This window comes from Diadema antillarum, unplaced genomic scaffold (genome assembly GCF_040938485.1).
Source record: "Diadema antillarum isolate AM-2024a unplaced genomic scaffold, OU_Dant_1.0 seq00002131_RagTag, whole genome shotgun sequence".
Lineage (NCBI taxonomy): Eukaryota > Metazoa > Echinodermata > Echinoidea > Diadematoida > Diadematidae > Diadema > Diadema antillarum.
In genome coordinates this window covers 16,366-31,433 of record NW_027272771.1, presented here as the reverse complement: position 1 = coordinate 31,433, position 15,068 = coordinate 16,366, and the positions used below count along the sequence as shown (strand labels likewise).

General features: G+C 39.6%; 1 protein-coding gene across 1 annotated transcript in view; it reads right to left on the bottom strand.

Annotated features, from left to right (window-relative positions):
- Window positions 1-15,068, bottom strand: part of LOC139714011 (uncharacterized) — a gene marked incomplete at both ends in the record, with an annotated part of 56,368 nt that overhangs the window by 28,980 nt on the left and 12,320 nt on the right. The window contains 2 exons of the mRNA XM_071625736.1: window positions 4,169-4,366; window positions 9,573-9,642. Of these exons, the coding sequence (XP_071481837.1) occupies window positions 4,169-4,366; window positions 9,573-9,642 (268 nt within the window). The remainder of the gene's footprint in view (window positions 1-4,168; window positions 4,367-9,572; window positions 9,643-15,068) is intronic.

Sequence of the window (15,068 nt, the reverse complement as noted above, 5' to 3'; positions counted from 1 at the left end):
AAGGCATTAATTACAACAAGACATGTCCCAGCATCTCAAATTAGGGTCGTACTGAAACATCATCACCCTCAATCATATCAGTTGGTTAGAGTAATAGCAAGGAATATCATAGCCAAGTCCCATTTTCCAATATATTGTGACCCATATGTTCTTTCACAATATGAGATCCTAGGAAGATAGCCACAGTCTATACCATGGAGCTACTAAACATAGCTCCATGGTCAGACATAATAAATGGTCAAGTGAAAAAGTGTTCTCCCTCTTTTATTGCAATCTATTAGTTCTCTTTTTGGCATCTTCTCCAGATGAGGCACAGACTAAAAATTAAAGATCATTAACAAGAGGAACAGATTAATAAACAAGTGCTGGAGGAGAGGACAACCCATACAGGAAGTCTTGCGATAGTCATGGTCCGGGCGCAAACCAAATGCGCTCAGAAACCTCCCCCACAGCACCACCCCTGCTAAAGACTTTTGCAAGTCCCCCCCCCCCCCCCCCCTTTACTCTATGCCCCACAGGGGAAGGGCAGGCCTGTCATGGTCTGCAGATAGATAAAGCAGGGAGGTGGAAGAAAACCTCCCTGGATAAAGTGTGTTCAGAGATTCCCCATGAACTTTTCTCCTACGCTTGTGTGTGTGTGTGTGTGTGTGTGTGTGTGTGTGTATTTGTGAGTGTATTCCCCATTCCCCTATTCTTCTTCTGAAGCAATAGCATGAAGGAACTGGCAAGACTGATAGCAAATACCTACCGTAAAACAAGAAATTTTTCTTGTGAATGATAACTTTGCGAATTTCGTGAGGAGCCAGGATTCGTGAAAGTAAAATGCACACAAAAGGTTTTGTGTACACAATACACATTGTGGCAATTTGCGAACATTTCATGCTACGAAAAAGGCTGTCAGCTCTAATACGCTGCGAAGGCTTCTGGTTCTGCAGCATTGCTCTGATAAATTTCTATAAAGTCCTTTCACACAAACAAACAGGCAAACAAGTAAACAAACAACAAAATAACCTTTTGGAGAAACTTTCCAACACATTCAACTCAAAATCTTCCCCCACCCCATCACCAACTCCCCGCTCCCCCCCCCCCAAAAAAAAAAAACCAACAAAACTTTGCCACTCTTTCCTCCTTGCCCTGGACAGCCCTAATCCCCAACGTGTAACCCAAAACTGGAACCCGGCAGCAGCTCGCCCATGGTTCCTGGCACTTTTTGACGTCAATAGATCGCAATCGCCTCGGCACAGTCATGTGCCAAGAGAGGAAACATAACTCGTTTCTCTGCGGCATTATTTCTACTGGCCGGTATTTTTCCATCTGACCTCCAGAGCTCTCCCCCTCTGCAGCTAAACTTGAGAAAAGTCTATAGATATATTACACTTCCTTTTCCTTCTTTCCCAACTCTTATCTGCTATCACCACTCTGATGGCATCAATATTTATATACGAACACTCTATATATATATATGTATATATGCACTGCACTTACATGTTTGTGTATATGTATACACATACATACATTTATATGTACTGTGCCTGGCGATACGCTCACACATTGATTTTCTCTCTCTTTTTTCTTTTTGATGTTAGAGGGGAAAAAACAGTTGCTTTATTTTGATGCCATCATCTTAATAGACAAGGACTATGCTTTGATAATGATAAATAAATGTTTCACTCTCAATTATTCTTTGACAGACTCACAATTGTTTCCAGAGCTAGCTTTTACGAGTTTCACTTCTGAGTGCTTTGAGAGTTCTCCTTTCTCGGATGACACTGACAGATTGCATGCACATCAAACTTGAGGATCTTTAAATGAGGAATAATGGGCATCTAAACCTATTGACTTGACTAATTACAAATGAAAACATGCAATAGAACCAGTTTCTATGTTAAAACACCCTTCATCTCTCTATGTATATATTTATCTATTCATGTATCGATCCCTAGCATAAAGTATCAATCATTGTTAATCTGTTCATACACCCCATCTATTCATCCACTTTGTTTCACTTCCTGTCTGCATAGTTTTGATACGGATATCAATCAAACAATGAGCGTCCATTCTGAAATGAAGATAGGAAAAAAAATGTCTCTTCGAGGACTGAAAATGCTAAAAGCTCTATTACTTTACCCTGGTGAATTATTCATGTAACTAACTATTCTACATGTTACTAAGAAAAAAAAAGAGATGCAAATAAGAAAAAAAAAAACAAAACAAAACTAATAGGCACATAGATGGAACCCCCCCCCCCCCACAAATCCTTCCCACAAACTCACCAATGCTTGTCTGCTTCTATCACAACATATAAAGCACAAGAAAAAATTCATACTTTCACTATGGGGACCACTGTAAAGATACTGATCTATTTCCTTATTTTTTCCATTCTTATTTGGAATAGATATTATCATCCAGATGTAATTCTGATGCCCTTTGTCTGTTCACCTATGTGTTATTTTTCATTTCTCCCAAAGAGGGACTATTGGTGGGTAATGCCCTTCAATGTACAACTCTAAGCACGTAAAGGGAAGTTGATGGGTGATTTGGGGGTGATGGTGAGAAATTGAAGGTGGTTAAGTTTCACAAGGGAAACTCCAGATCTTGGCCTTTGGCATATATCAAACGGATTTTCTGACATATTATGAACTTGGTAATACACCTGCCTATATGGAAATCATGACAGAACGGTAAAATCCCCTTTTTTTTATCACCCCTTTGCCACACTGAGGCACAACATGACAGCGACAAGATCTCACCTATTGGCATATCAGAAGGTTTACAGTCAGGGATTTCACCTTATTGGAACCACTAGACACAGGCTGCATTATTCAAATTTCCCATGGTTGAAACACATTTCAATTCCCCCTATCAAAAAAAAAATGTGTTTGCAAACAGCTTTCGGATCGCATTTCTTGAGTTGCTGCATTTATCAACTCTTAAACTCATATTCTATATTGGTACTAGTTGCGACCACTTATGACATTTAAGATGAGGTAACGCCACTAGCCCAGAGCTCCCCCACTGGCCTGCATTAAACAAAAAAAAAAAAAAAAAAAAAATTGGACTAAACTTTTTTCATTTTTGTTATCAAATCAGTGTGAATGCTCTGTATCCTTTGCATCAATTTATTGCAGTGTTGTACTAACTATGTTTTGTCACTTGTAAAATATCTTGTCACGGATTCAGCTTTATCCAGCTAACACGGAGCACACCTGCTCACATGAAGGAAATCATCAAAGTTAAGAGTGTGGTGAAGATATTTTGTTATTTAACAACAATCACTCTCACACCATACATCCAATAGGTATAAAATGAAAATGACCTCCCTGGGAATAATACATGGATTAATCAAAGCATTGTCCCAGTAGGTGTGGAGAACGCAAGCTGAGCCTGCCACTACCGCAGAACGGGAACACCCCCTGAGCTTGTACCTGCCACAAATATGCCCCACCATTGATTTCTGCCAACAAACATGGCAGTCAGACAGAGGGGGCATTTCTACTGGTTGGTCTTGCAATTCTGTATGCCCTTTTCCCAAATAACAAGGGTGGGGCAACAGCAGGAGAGGGAGTGCCCCTCCCCTACTTTCATCAGCGGAAGCCAGGCCAGGGCAGATGAAAATGATCTCTATTATGCTTTCATTGGGTTTCACTTGCACTCATTTCTTTAGGTGTATATTTTCGTTCTTGTTTTTCGCTATGTACACACAAGATGTGCTTATCTGTTTGTTTGTTTGTTTGTTTGTTGTTTTTTTGGGGGGTGTTGTCATTTCTTCATGCTATTTGCTTATTTATGGACAGCCTTCTGCATTCTAATCTCAAAATATATTCAACCGTAATTCAGTCAGATCAGTGTTTATTCCTTAATCCAAAATAGCTTTAAATCAACATGATGTCTATTGTACATGTAAATTTTAGTTACATTGACTGTACTGATAGTATGTCTTATTGTTTTCAGCAAAGAAAATGATTGTATTTCATTTTGTGATATGTTCCATTCAGAAAACTCTGAATGTATTTGAATCTGAATTTGAATGTGCATAATTTCTCTCATATGTTGTTTTTGATTATCCGATCGATTGCTTTTTGGGCGTGGTCTACTAGACTAAAGATGCGAGGTTTAGAGAGATGGGAGCAAAGGAGAGCTGAGAGAGGGATGTTGCAACTTCTTATACCTGGAACAAGAGGTGGTACTTGAGTATCCGCTGGACCGGCTTGAGGAGGTAGGCACCCAGTGCCAGGCCATGGTTGAGCTGGGCCTGTTGCTCCTTGAAGAATCCCGATATGACCGGGTCCTTCATGCACTCGGTCATCACGTCCACCGCCTTCGGGTAATTGGTGCAGTACCGCGTGTAGATGCAGAAATTCTCCTCCTGAAATTGTGAATTTGTCAGAAGAAGAAAAAGATTACTGGTGCTGCAGAATGAATATTAGATAAACAAGAAATGCAAGATACTAGATAGTGGGCTTCATATTCATTTCACATTCATACCATGAAGTAAACAAATGATTTATTAGTACTACATAAGGTATACTGACATATGATTCATAACTGTAACATTTTCACAACAGCGGAATAACTGTTCTCATAACTTCCAATATACAAATATCTACTGAAAGTTTTGAAATTTGCTTGATTTAACTCTGACTTTGCATTATCAAGCCTTCAGAACTAACTTTCACAGTTTTTCTTGAAGAGATATGATTACAAACACTGCTGTGAGGCTTCATGTGAAGTACATGTACTTTAAAAGATAATATTATATTTTGTTGATAAACAAGAACAGACTCTCAAAATATCTATACTTCAATATTCATATGCACATTTATACTAAAAAGCCCTCATAAAAGTCTCCTTACTTTTGTTAGCACAACTAATTCCGGCCCATATTACGACAGCAAGTGATGGAATTTGGTTTCAGAAAAGCGTACGTTTAACTTCAACTCAAACTGCCTCCGGCTCATGGGAGACGAAGACTCAATTTACATTCCATGGTGTTTTTTCAGAGCACATGATGCATCTTTCAATTCCTCTATTAAGGCAATCAATTTTGCGGGTTAAAGACCCAATTATGATGAAGAATGGCAGAATCGAATTATTGTGGCAAGCCGTATCACCAGAATTGTCCATTTAGGCTACGATGAGGTCATACCTGCGTGAGACCCCTGGGGTGAATGGCAAACATGAACTGCAATGTACCCCTAATATCTGATCATGTGTTTGTTTGATTTAAAAAAAAAAAAATCATACTGGAGCTCAACTTCAGACATTCAAACATGGCGAGTTTTAGCTTCAAATTGATGGCAATCTTTACGGCATCATCAATCCAACAACCCTCACACTTCAATCGGATCATGAAACATCTAATGAGCCTGGACGAATAGTCTGACGCGTGAATGCCTCCAGCGTTCCACTTCCATCAGGGACTGCTATTCATTCATGCAAGTATAAAGACTGTGGCTCAAATCAAGTGGGGCATTATATGTCAATTTCCCCTCCACCGCCCCCCCCCCCCCAAGAAAACATGATTGTATCCATCATCTCAAAGCTATATACAAGTGGTTTTTTTTTTTAATGAAATACTTAAATGAGGAGAACTATCCACAATGTATATTGTGATTTGCATGTTGTAGATATGTTGAATCTTTGATTTTGATTCTGAAACAGAACTGTCATTATACTCATGTTCACATGTGACATGACATCGTCTTCTAAACAAATTGTGGGATAGCAGAGGGATACTTTGTGCTCAATCTTTTATCCAATGCGTGACATGGCCTTTAAAATAGACTTGGTCAGTGGCTTGCCTGGCTCCCAGACCATGACAACCAATCAAATGAAAAAAAACAAAAAAAAACCCCAAGAGTTCACATGTCGGCTACGCTGCTTGATGCGATTTGGTGGGAGCCAAATTAACATTAATCACCGCCAGTAATTGATTCCTGATAGCCGCGCTCTCGCTGGCATTTGCATCATCATCATCATCATCGGCGCCGGAAGAAAGAGATGATGGGAGGGCAGGGAGGGGTGAAAGAAGGGTGATGGAAGGGGAGGGGAAGGGGAGGGAAAGGGGAGGGGAACCGCTGGGATGTAGAGGAAGCCAGTATGTTTGTGTAATGAGGCAAAGTGCTGGATAATACTCGCGGGTAATGACAGATAGGAGCCCCATGACAATCCCGCCCAAATGCTTCACATTTGCACATGTTACAACACAGGTAGCAGTGAACTTCAAGTTACACACATCACAAAGTTTAGATGGTCGACTTGGGGCCCCCTTTCACAAAGAAGTTTGCAATAGCTGCAAGTTGCAATATTCAAAACTGATGTGGTGTTCATTGAAAGTAGGGTAGCTGGCAAAATTTAAATCCTCTTCCTGAAATATGCTCCTGGAGTGTTTTTCTTTTGTCATTTGTATCTTTAAAAACAACCAAAAAAGTCATTGTTGCAATTAAAACACAGCATGGTGCTATGTATCTGTAATTTTCAATAAGACTTTTCATATTTCTTCAATAAGTTAGACAGTGTTGAAAAAATATTGACAAGAACAGTCATGAAAAAGAGAATATCAGGGCTCTCGCACAACATCAACCATTGTGGGTGGTGACTGAATAGTAAAAGCAGTAAATGACTAACTTAAAAAGGGGGGGGGGGTAGTGAAAGCTGAGCGGAGACAACTAAAGTGATATGGAAATATGACATGTCACATTAAATGACCACTACAATCCTGGAATGACTTCCATACGGCCTTTCATCGTTCCCCCGGGAGGCATAAACCCTTCCCCTTGGCAATGGAAGCTGAGGTATGCAGACCATTCACTGTCTGGTTGCTGCATCGTCTTTATCCCGACCGACCGTGACAAGTTCAGAGTGCTCGACCCTGCCATTGACAGAGCAGCCAGAGTTCACTCAAAGTGGTGCTATTTATTGGGAAAACACCATCAAAATTTTTAGGGTAGAAACAAGAGGGATCGTAATCCCTCTTGGCACAAAAGGAACCACTAATTTTTTAGGGATTCCTTCCCCCACTTTTTTATTTAGGGTCGAGGGTGATGTTATGGGGTGTGATTCTGAGGTGGGTGGGATTTTTCAATGAGGGAATGGTAATTGCACTCTTGGTAAAAGAGGCCACAACCAGCCATAAAAAGAATTGGGCAATCTGTCCCTGCAGATGTTGTCCTTGGTGGTTTGGAAGTAAAGTACAAGTTCAAATGACAGACAGTGTAAAATCCAGGAGACAGTTCAGCCGACTCTTTTCTGCCGTTGCCCCAACCTCGTTTCAAACTTTTACAGCAAACATGGTGGAGACTGGAGTGCTAAATTTTGCCCTGAGTACGGTGGTGCCCTCTGGCGTCACAAAATTGCTGACAAACTCCTACCACTTTCATTCATTTAATTTCTTCTCTTGACATCTGAATAAAATGTACACTTTTTTGTTTCTTTTCCGGGGGGAAAAGTTCTCTTACAGTTCATTTTCATCACTTCTGCACAGCTGATAATATATAGATGAATTCTAACCACTTTTATAACCACAGAGAATGCCTGAATCAACTAAATTCTTCCAAATCCCGCTCGCTCACGAGAGGAAAATTGGACAGAATGGTAACTGGGTCATTTAATCTATGATCATGGTATTCGAACTGACCTTTGCTTAATGCCAAAAACACCTTCGAAAAGTTGCATTTTCCTGTTTTCTTTGGCTGCTTCAAGCCTGATTCAAGTCTGATTCAAGATCCGTGTACTGGATTGCACACAATCATAATTCTTCCAACAGCAAAACTTTTTTTTTTGTGTGTAAATTCATTTGCACTATGCTTTCGTCTCTTTTGCTTTACAAAAATAAACAAATGATTTTTTTTTCAAAAATCAAAAAATATTTCATTCATAGCTTCCTTAACACCATTCATACCTCGTTTTAAAGACAGTCTAGAGAAATACTGTAGTGAGATCATCACTTCTTTGATCATCCTTTTAAGAAACACCACGCAACGACAGTATGCAGGTCTGAGGCAGTTCTGAAACTAGCTCATAACTTCATTGAGAGATATATTTTTACATTCCCCAGTTGATCAATGTATTCTAGGTATCTTTTTTTGTCACAAGAAGATCAAAAGCACAAACAATTTTTCACTAAACCTTTTTAATTTGCATGTTTTGGAGCAACATATTCCCTTCGCACCTGTTCACCGTCCTCCTAGCTGCCATGTGATGTGTGTGGACAGATACCCAACGTGGTCTTATATAAATGTGCCGGTTTATAAATTGGAATGTGAAGCAAAAATAAGAAAACTGCTTACTTTCTCTTCAAGTATCCTTGAACAAGTTCTTTGACTGACCAATGGCTAACAAAACAGTTTGTATGCTTGCTCCTTATTCATCAAAACAATTTTTGACCCACTGTTTTTCATTCAGGGGCATTTGGTTCACCATGGTTTCAAGCACTTTATCAACAACAATAAAAAGAAAAGAAATATTATGAAGCCTTCTCAGTTTATCCTTCTATTTGATTTCATTATAATGAGAGCACATGGCATACTCTTTAGACTAAAGTGCAATGAAGAGTTCTTTGTCAAAGTTGACTATAGTTTCAAATGCGACTTTCAGTTTAATATCAGGTGGAATTGAGACTAATTTCTGTGTGTGAATGCTCTGCATCTCTACACACAATGAGAAGCATGTTCTGTGGAACGTGATTACATTCAAGGTCATTTGTAAGTGTGAAACCTCTCAATGTTTTTCCTGGAAACACTTCAAGGACTTTGCAAATGCCTACTACATTGTACTCTTGACTATAGGAAAGACTTTAGGCATACATGATTCCGATGTTGTAAAGTGGTTTGGGATATATTTCTCATGCGATCAGTATGAATGTGGCATATCTGGTAGGCCCTATATATCTGGCAATTTAGGATGACAAAGTACGAAATTATGACAGGAAAACTTCTTACCATCATCTTGCGATAAAAAGAGAAAATTTTCTCCTGCATTGAAGCCATAAACATATAGGCATTTCTTCTGGTTTTAACACATTTTCAGACTGTTCATGATAATGATTATATATTATAAGAATGATGATGATAAGATTAACAATACCACCACCACCAATACTACTACTACTACTACTACTACTACTACTACTACTACTACTACTACTACTACTACTACTACTACTACTACTACTATACTACTACTACTACTACTACTACTACTACTACTACTACTACTAATTATCATCATAATTGTTATTATCATTATTATTATCATCATCATCACCATTATTACCCTTATCATTATCATCATTATGTAACTAGTAATTGTGGTAGTGGTGGTGGTGGTGGTAATTTAGTAGTAGGAGTAGTAGTAGTAGTATCATCAGCGGCATTGCCATCATAATCAGACTAACATCTTAAACAACCACATTCAAAACGTCACGCTCTATTCAGGTAAACATCGTAATAAGTTCAATAACTTGGCCTGAATACTTGCACCATTTAGGTCTTTGCAGGAACATTGCTTGGTATATCAATGTCTAATTTAGGACAGATGACGAGTCCTGATTTGGATGACGTCAACAAACTTACCACATCCAGGAAACAGTCGGCCAACTTGACGGGATCTTCGTCGCACTGCTCAAGATCTTCCAAGAGTTTCCTGCATGTAATGACATCGTACGGCAAAAATAAGTCATTTCCACGTTGATATCAGATGCACGCATACACATGAGGCATTGGCTGAGCATCCTCTGGCTTACAATGACATGAAATGGCTCGTTCTCACTGGTTTTTCCTGAAATAACATACACTAACTTTGTAGGAAGATTACTAAGCAAGTTGTACAGCTAAAAAAACAAACTAAAGCAGAGACAAAGATGAAGAGAATCAATAAATGATTTCAACAGATGGGGAAAATCATACAGTTATCTATTTTAACCCATTGAGAATGGGCTGATTTTGCTACAACACGCATTTCCCATAGACACTTGCCCGAGTAGACTCGGGACTCTTCTTCAGTGGGTTAAATGGATGGAAAGAAACGGAAAAGGGCATTCAAGTAAGGAGAAAAATGGAAGAAAATGACTAGACAGGAAGAGAGGTCATCAAATTATGGGTTTGAGTTTGTGAAATAGATGAAAACAAATGAGCAAGAAAAGGATGAGGAAGGGATGGATGAATAGAAATGAGAGCACCAGCGATGAATGAAGAAGAGATTTGGGCAGAAATAGAGGATGAGGATGAGAATGAGAGGGAGATAAGGAGAACTAGAGAGACAAAGATATAGAAAGATGAAGAGATGGCAGAATGGGCTGTAGGATCATTAAAGTGAACTCTGAAGAAGAATAACATATCATCAACTGTGGACTGTAGATCCAAATACATATAACAGTTTACCAAAAAGGCATGTGATAAAGGCCTGTCTTGAAGATGATACTGTGAATAGAAGATGTTAATAAGCCAGTTCGTAGTTCAACTTTGCGCATGAGCAGAAACAAGGTCATTCGGACCAACAGGCATAATGGTTTTTAAATTCACTGGGATAAGCATCTGTAATGTAATGATTATTCATGAGATACTTATAAATGCTGCTTGCCAGCACATCCACCTGACAGCAAAAGTGGTATTTGGCAATATCAATAGAAAGAGATTGTCAATACATTCAATGCAAAATAATGAAATGGATGCTTTCCCAAGTGTAAATTGACAGATCGTTGTGCTCATCTGGTCTACGCAACTCTATTCTTTGTTTAAACAGGATTGTGAATCCCATATTAATTGTTATGTAAAGCTTATGCATTACGTTGCTCTAAAAAGAGTGAAGTGCCCCTAACCGACTGAGAAAAGAGAAAGGTCATTCGTACCAATGCCCCCATGAGCTAACTCCGAACTAGCTTATATAGAACAAAGATAAAGACCTGTCTAGAAGATGACTTTAATATCATGCAATGCTCATTTTTTAAAAGGTGGTATCAGTCATTCTCACCCTTGAAACTGATAGCAACCTTCTTTTGACATCATTTCAAGACAAGAGTGGGGGGTTTGACTGCACAAACAGCAAGACATCAGACACTTGGAAACCCCCCCCCCCCCCCCCCCCCACTCCCCACGATTGCCTGGCTGGAATTCATAAATGTCACCGTCTAATCAACTGATGCGATCTCTCTCAAGCCGTTCCTCCTATCAGTAGAGATATCTAATTCGGAGGAAGATATGGCCATTGTGACCCTATGAATCATTCTTCCCCAGGAAATAAGATCAAAATGTCGAAAAATAAAAAGAATCTCTCTGACATACGAAAGGGGACTTTGCAAGAAAATTCCCAATCACCTGCTTTTTTCTTTTAGCTATTTAAGCAACATGACTTGACTTTAAGTCGTGGTCTATAACAGGTGGCTATATTATCATCAAAACAGGATAGATTAGGAGGTGGCCACTATGATTCATCTTTTATGAATTTACATTAAGGAAATATTAATCAAGTTTAAGTTTGGTCCTTTAAACCAAGATGCTAACTCAAACATCTCTGACCAAGAAGTAACAAATAAACAAATGTATCCAAGAAACAAACACACACATGTACAAGCCACAAACAAGCATGAGTAATTTACATACAACTGAAAATAATCTATTACAAAATTGTGTTAAGAGCTCTTGAGGGAATATATTTTGTAGGTCATTGAAACATAGTCATCAAATGATGATAAAACTACTAGTGTGCAATCCTCAAGGCAGTGAAATGTAGAACTGGAAGTTGTTTTTGAGCTGGCTGATGGGGGATGATGAAACACGAGAATGTTTATTTCATCACTATGTGAGAAACTTCTACTTCAATAAAATTTGAAAGCCTGTGAAGAGAGGCATTAAAGCCATTGTCATCCCTGGATGATTATTGCTGGTACAAATAAAAGACTTTCCCCAATCGGCACCGGCAGCATTAGGTGTTGGAGCGTGAAGGCATCGTCAAAACTGTACCATAACACAAGCACCAAGGAAAATGAAAAGTTGGTGGGATGTCTAAACACGTGCAGGACGGCGTGAATGGGAACATAATCGCTATTCTCAGGCCCATTAGCCTCACATGAGTGACAGTACATACAAATGAGACCATGAGATCATAGAGACAGAGAGAAAAGAGCAAACACTACAATCCATGGTTTTCTAATAGCTTCCCTATCTTTTTTTTTTCTTGCTTCCACAATGTATCTGTCATAATGTTGCTGTTTAGAAAGGAAGATATCGAACAACTTTCACTAGCGTTTGCACTTCTTTCCAAATTGCGCTCTGCATGGACCTCTTATGTACACATTCTTTTCTCAAACTTCTGTCATTATTTGTCTGCTTTTGTACAGCATAATATACGATGCCTTAATACCTAAGATCTCTCTCTCTCTCTTTTTTAAAGGAAGCGTGAGAGTTGCCTGAAATTATATGCATCATTTGTAGTCATCGACGGCGTGTCTGGAACTCATTCTGGCCAAATCACATCTCCACGCCTGTGTGAAGTACCCTATCCAATCCTTCCACGCCTTCATTGTGGAAATCACTGCCACATTTCCCCAATCATCATCTGGCTCTCAGTTTCGTTCTCTGGTGCCCCACCTCATGGACCCACTCACTCACTGTTAACTCTACCAGTGCAACTGGACATCCCTGTGCACACAAATGACAAACAACATTTTGCCATGGTAGTCCCGAAAGGGTTATAGAGAGCTAAGAAGTGACCACTAGGCAGCCACTTATCCTTTCTAAAACTTTGAACTGCGGCACACCTGAGGCTGCATTTCATAGGAAAACCCTTGTCAAACTTTTGCATGATGTCATTGCAGCTACCACAGTAAGCTGATGTCCTCATCAGCTACATCAATTCATTGTTCTGAGGTAATTCTAATTTGCAAATTACAATAAATAACTAAATCTTTTAGGGAAAAACAGATGAATTGCTATTTTTTGTTGTTGAAGAGAACCCTAACACAAAGAGCAATGTGGACTGAGTGAAAGCAGCAACACTAGTAGAACACATCAGTGAAAGTTTGAGGAAAATCCGACAATCGATGCAAAAGTTATGAATCTTTAAAGTTTTGCTGTTGGAACCGCTGGATGAGGAGACTACTAGAGGTTATGATGTATGTGTGGACAACAATACAGTGAACTCCCTCACTGGACTGGACTCATAACTTTTGCATCGATTGTCAGATTTTCCTCAAACTTTCACTGATATGTTCTACTAATGATGCTGCTTTCACTCAATCCACATTTCTCTTATCTGAAAGGGCAAAGTGGTTCTTGAATTTTTTTTTCATAGTTGCCTAGCTTCATTTTAAAGCTTCAGATTCACAGGGCAGACATCTGGATGGGAATTATTACAACTAGATTTCTGACTTAGAACATCCCTACAACTCGGGCTTGGAAGAGAACTCATTTCACGCCACTCTAGTCAAGGATGCCGCACGCAAGATTTCTGCCAGCACTCAGGCAGAGGAGATGGGGCGATCGAGGGCGGCTTCTATTCCACTACGACCGTGACACGGTCCAGACAACATTCGGGAAATTGTGTCACTCCAAGCACGGAGGTGGAAGACTTTCTGCTTGCCAAGAAATTCTCAAATTTAGAAAATCCCACAGGCTGCCGATTCCTGTCATCCTGAACTGGAGACGGCGGCATGGTACGGGTGTAACAAATTGATATGTCTCACCATAGTTTCTCTCAAGCATTCATTTTGTGAGCAAGCATAAGCTGTTTCATTACTGACTGAATTTTTGTGAAGCTGAATAATCACAGCAGCAAAATGCATTTGCTGCTGTTTCAAGTGCTCCACAAAAAGGCTTCATGCATCGAATCGAAATCCCCTCACGGAATATATCTTATGCCTCCACCCTTTCACATTAATATAAAAGTGATTGGGTTTTTGAGCAATGTGACACTTGTAAAGGCAACTCCATCCCAACCATACAATTAGCACTTCCTGAATCAACAAAGAATTTACTAAATCTGCAGCGCAGAAATGATTCGCACGTCGGCTCGATTCGTCACTACAGGCTCCTTTAGATGAGATTAGAAGAGGCGTGGAGAGATATATTTCTGAAATCATATGATCCAATTCATTTGCCTTCACTTGAAGTCATACACAGTCTAGTAAAAAGGAGGATGCACATCCTGTTAGGCCCATATCAAGTCGTTTAATCTGGGAGTTTTCTGAGGATAAGAGTATCTCATTCCAAATAATGTGGAATTTTCCCCCCTTAAAGTCTGAACTAAGACATTATCTTTCTTTTAATCATAGATGATTATCTCACCATCCCTGTTTCAGGCCCAAGTTTTTGGAAAGTGTAGCAATGTATATATATGCATCATAACAAATCTCATGCAGTAACCAATGCAAGAGGCATAGAAAGAATATTTCATTGGTTATGCATCTGCATATAATGCACTATGCAGTTACAGTTGTTGTTGGTTTTGGGGTTTTTTTGTTTGTTTGTTTGAACAAACAATGATATTATAGAATCAAAAGGTAGGTTATCAAATGAAGATAATATGACAAGTTTAATGCCAGGTATCATCCCTGAATTTAGTGATATCTCTGATCATTTTTTTTGTGAGAGAGGCAAAAACAGGATGTAAATACATACCAGCTGATGTGTGACAAGGTCGAGTATGTTTCCTTTAATATAATATGTGGTCTTGTGATTTACAATAACGTATCACAGAAGTTTGGAAAAAAAAGGGGGGCAACAATGAAATGACAGAAGATTTTTACCCCCCCCCCCCATGAAATTTGCATGGTTAATGGTTTCCACTGTGAGTTGGCTCAGTCGGTAGCACGTCTGCCTCACGATCACGCGGCCCGGGTTCGAACCCGAGTCTGGACTGAGCAATGTTGTGTGTAAACATACCGTCCCCTCTAGCAAGAGGCAAAACACTCTGTCCCTCGGATAGGACATAAAATGGAGGTCCCGTGTATGAGAGAGTCACAGCTCATGCACGTAAAAGATCCCGCTTCATTCATTCATCGCAAAGAGCAGGGTGTCTAACCCGGTGAATCGGTCCCACTCCCACCCCACAGCCAACTGGACCCCATGGAAGAC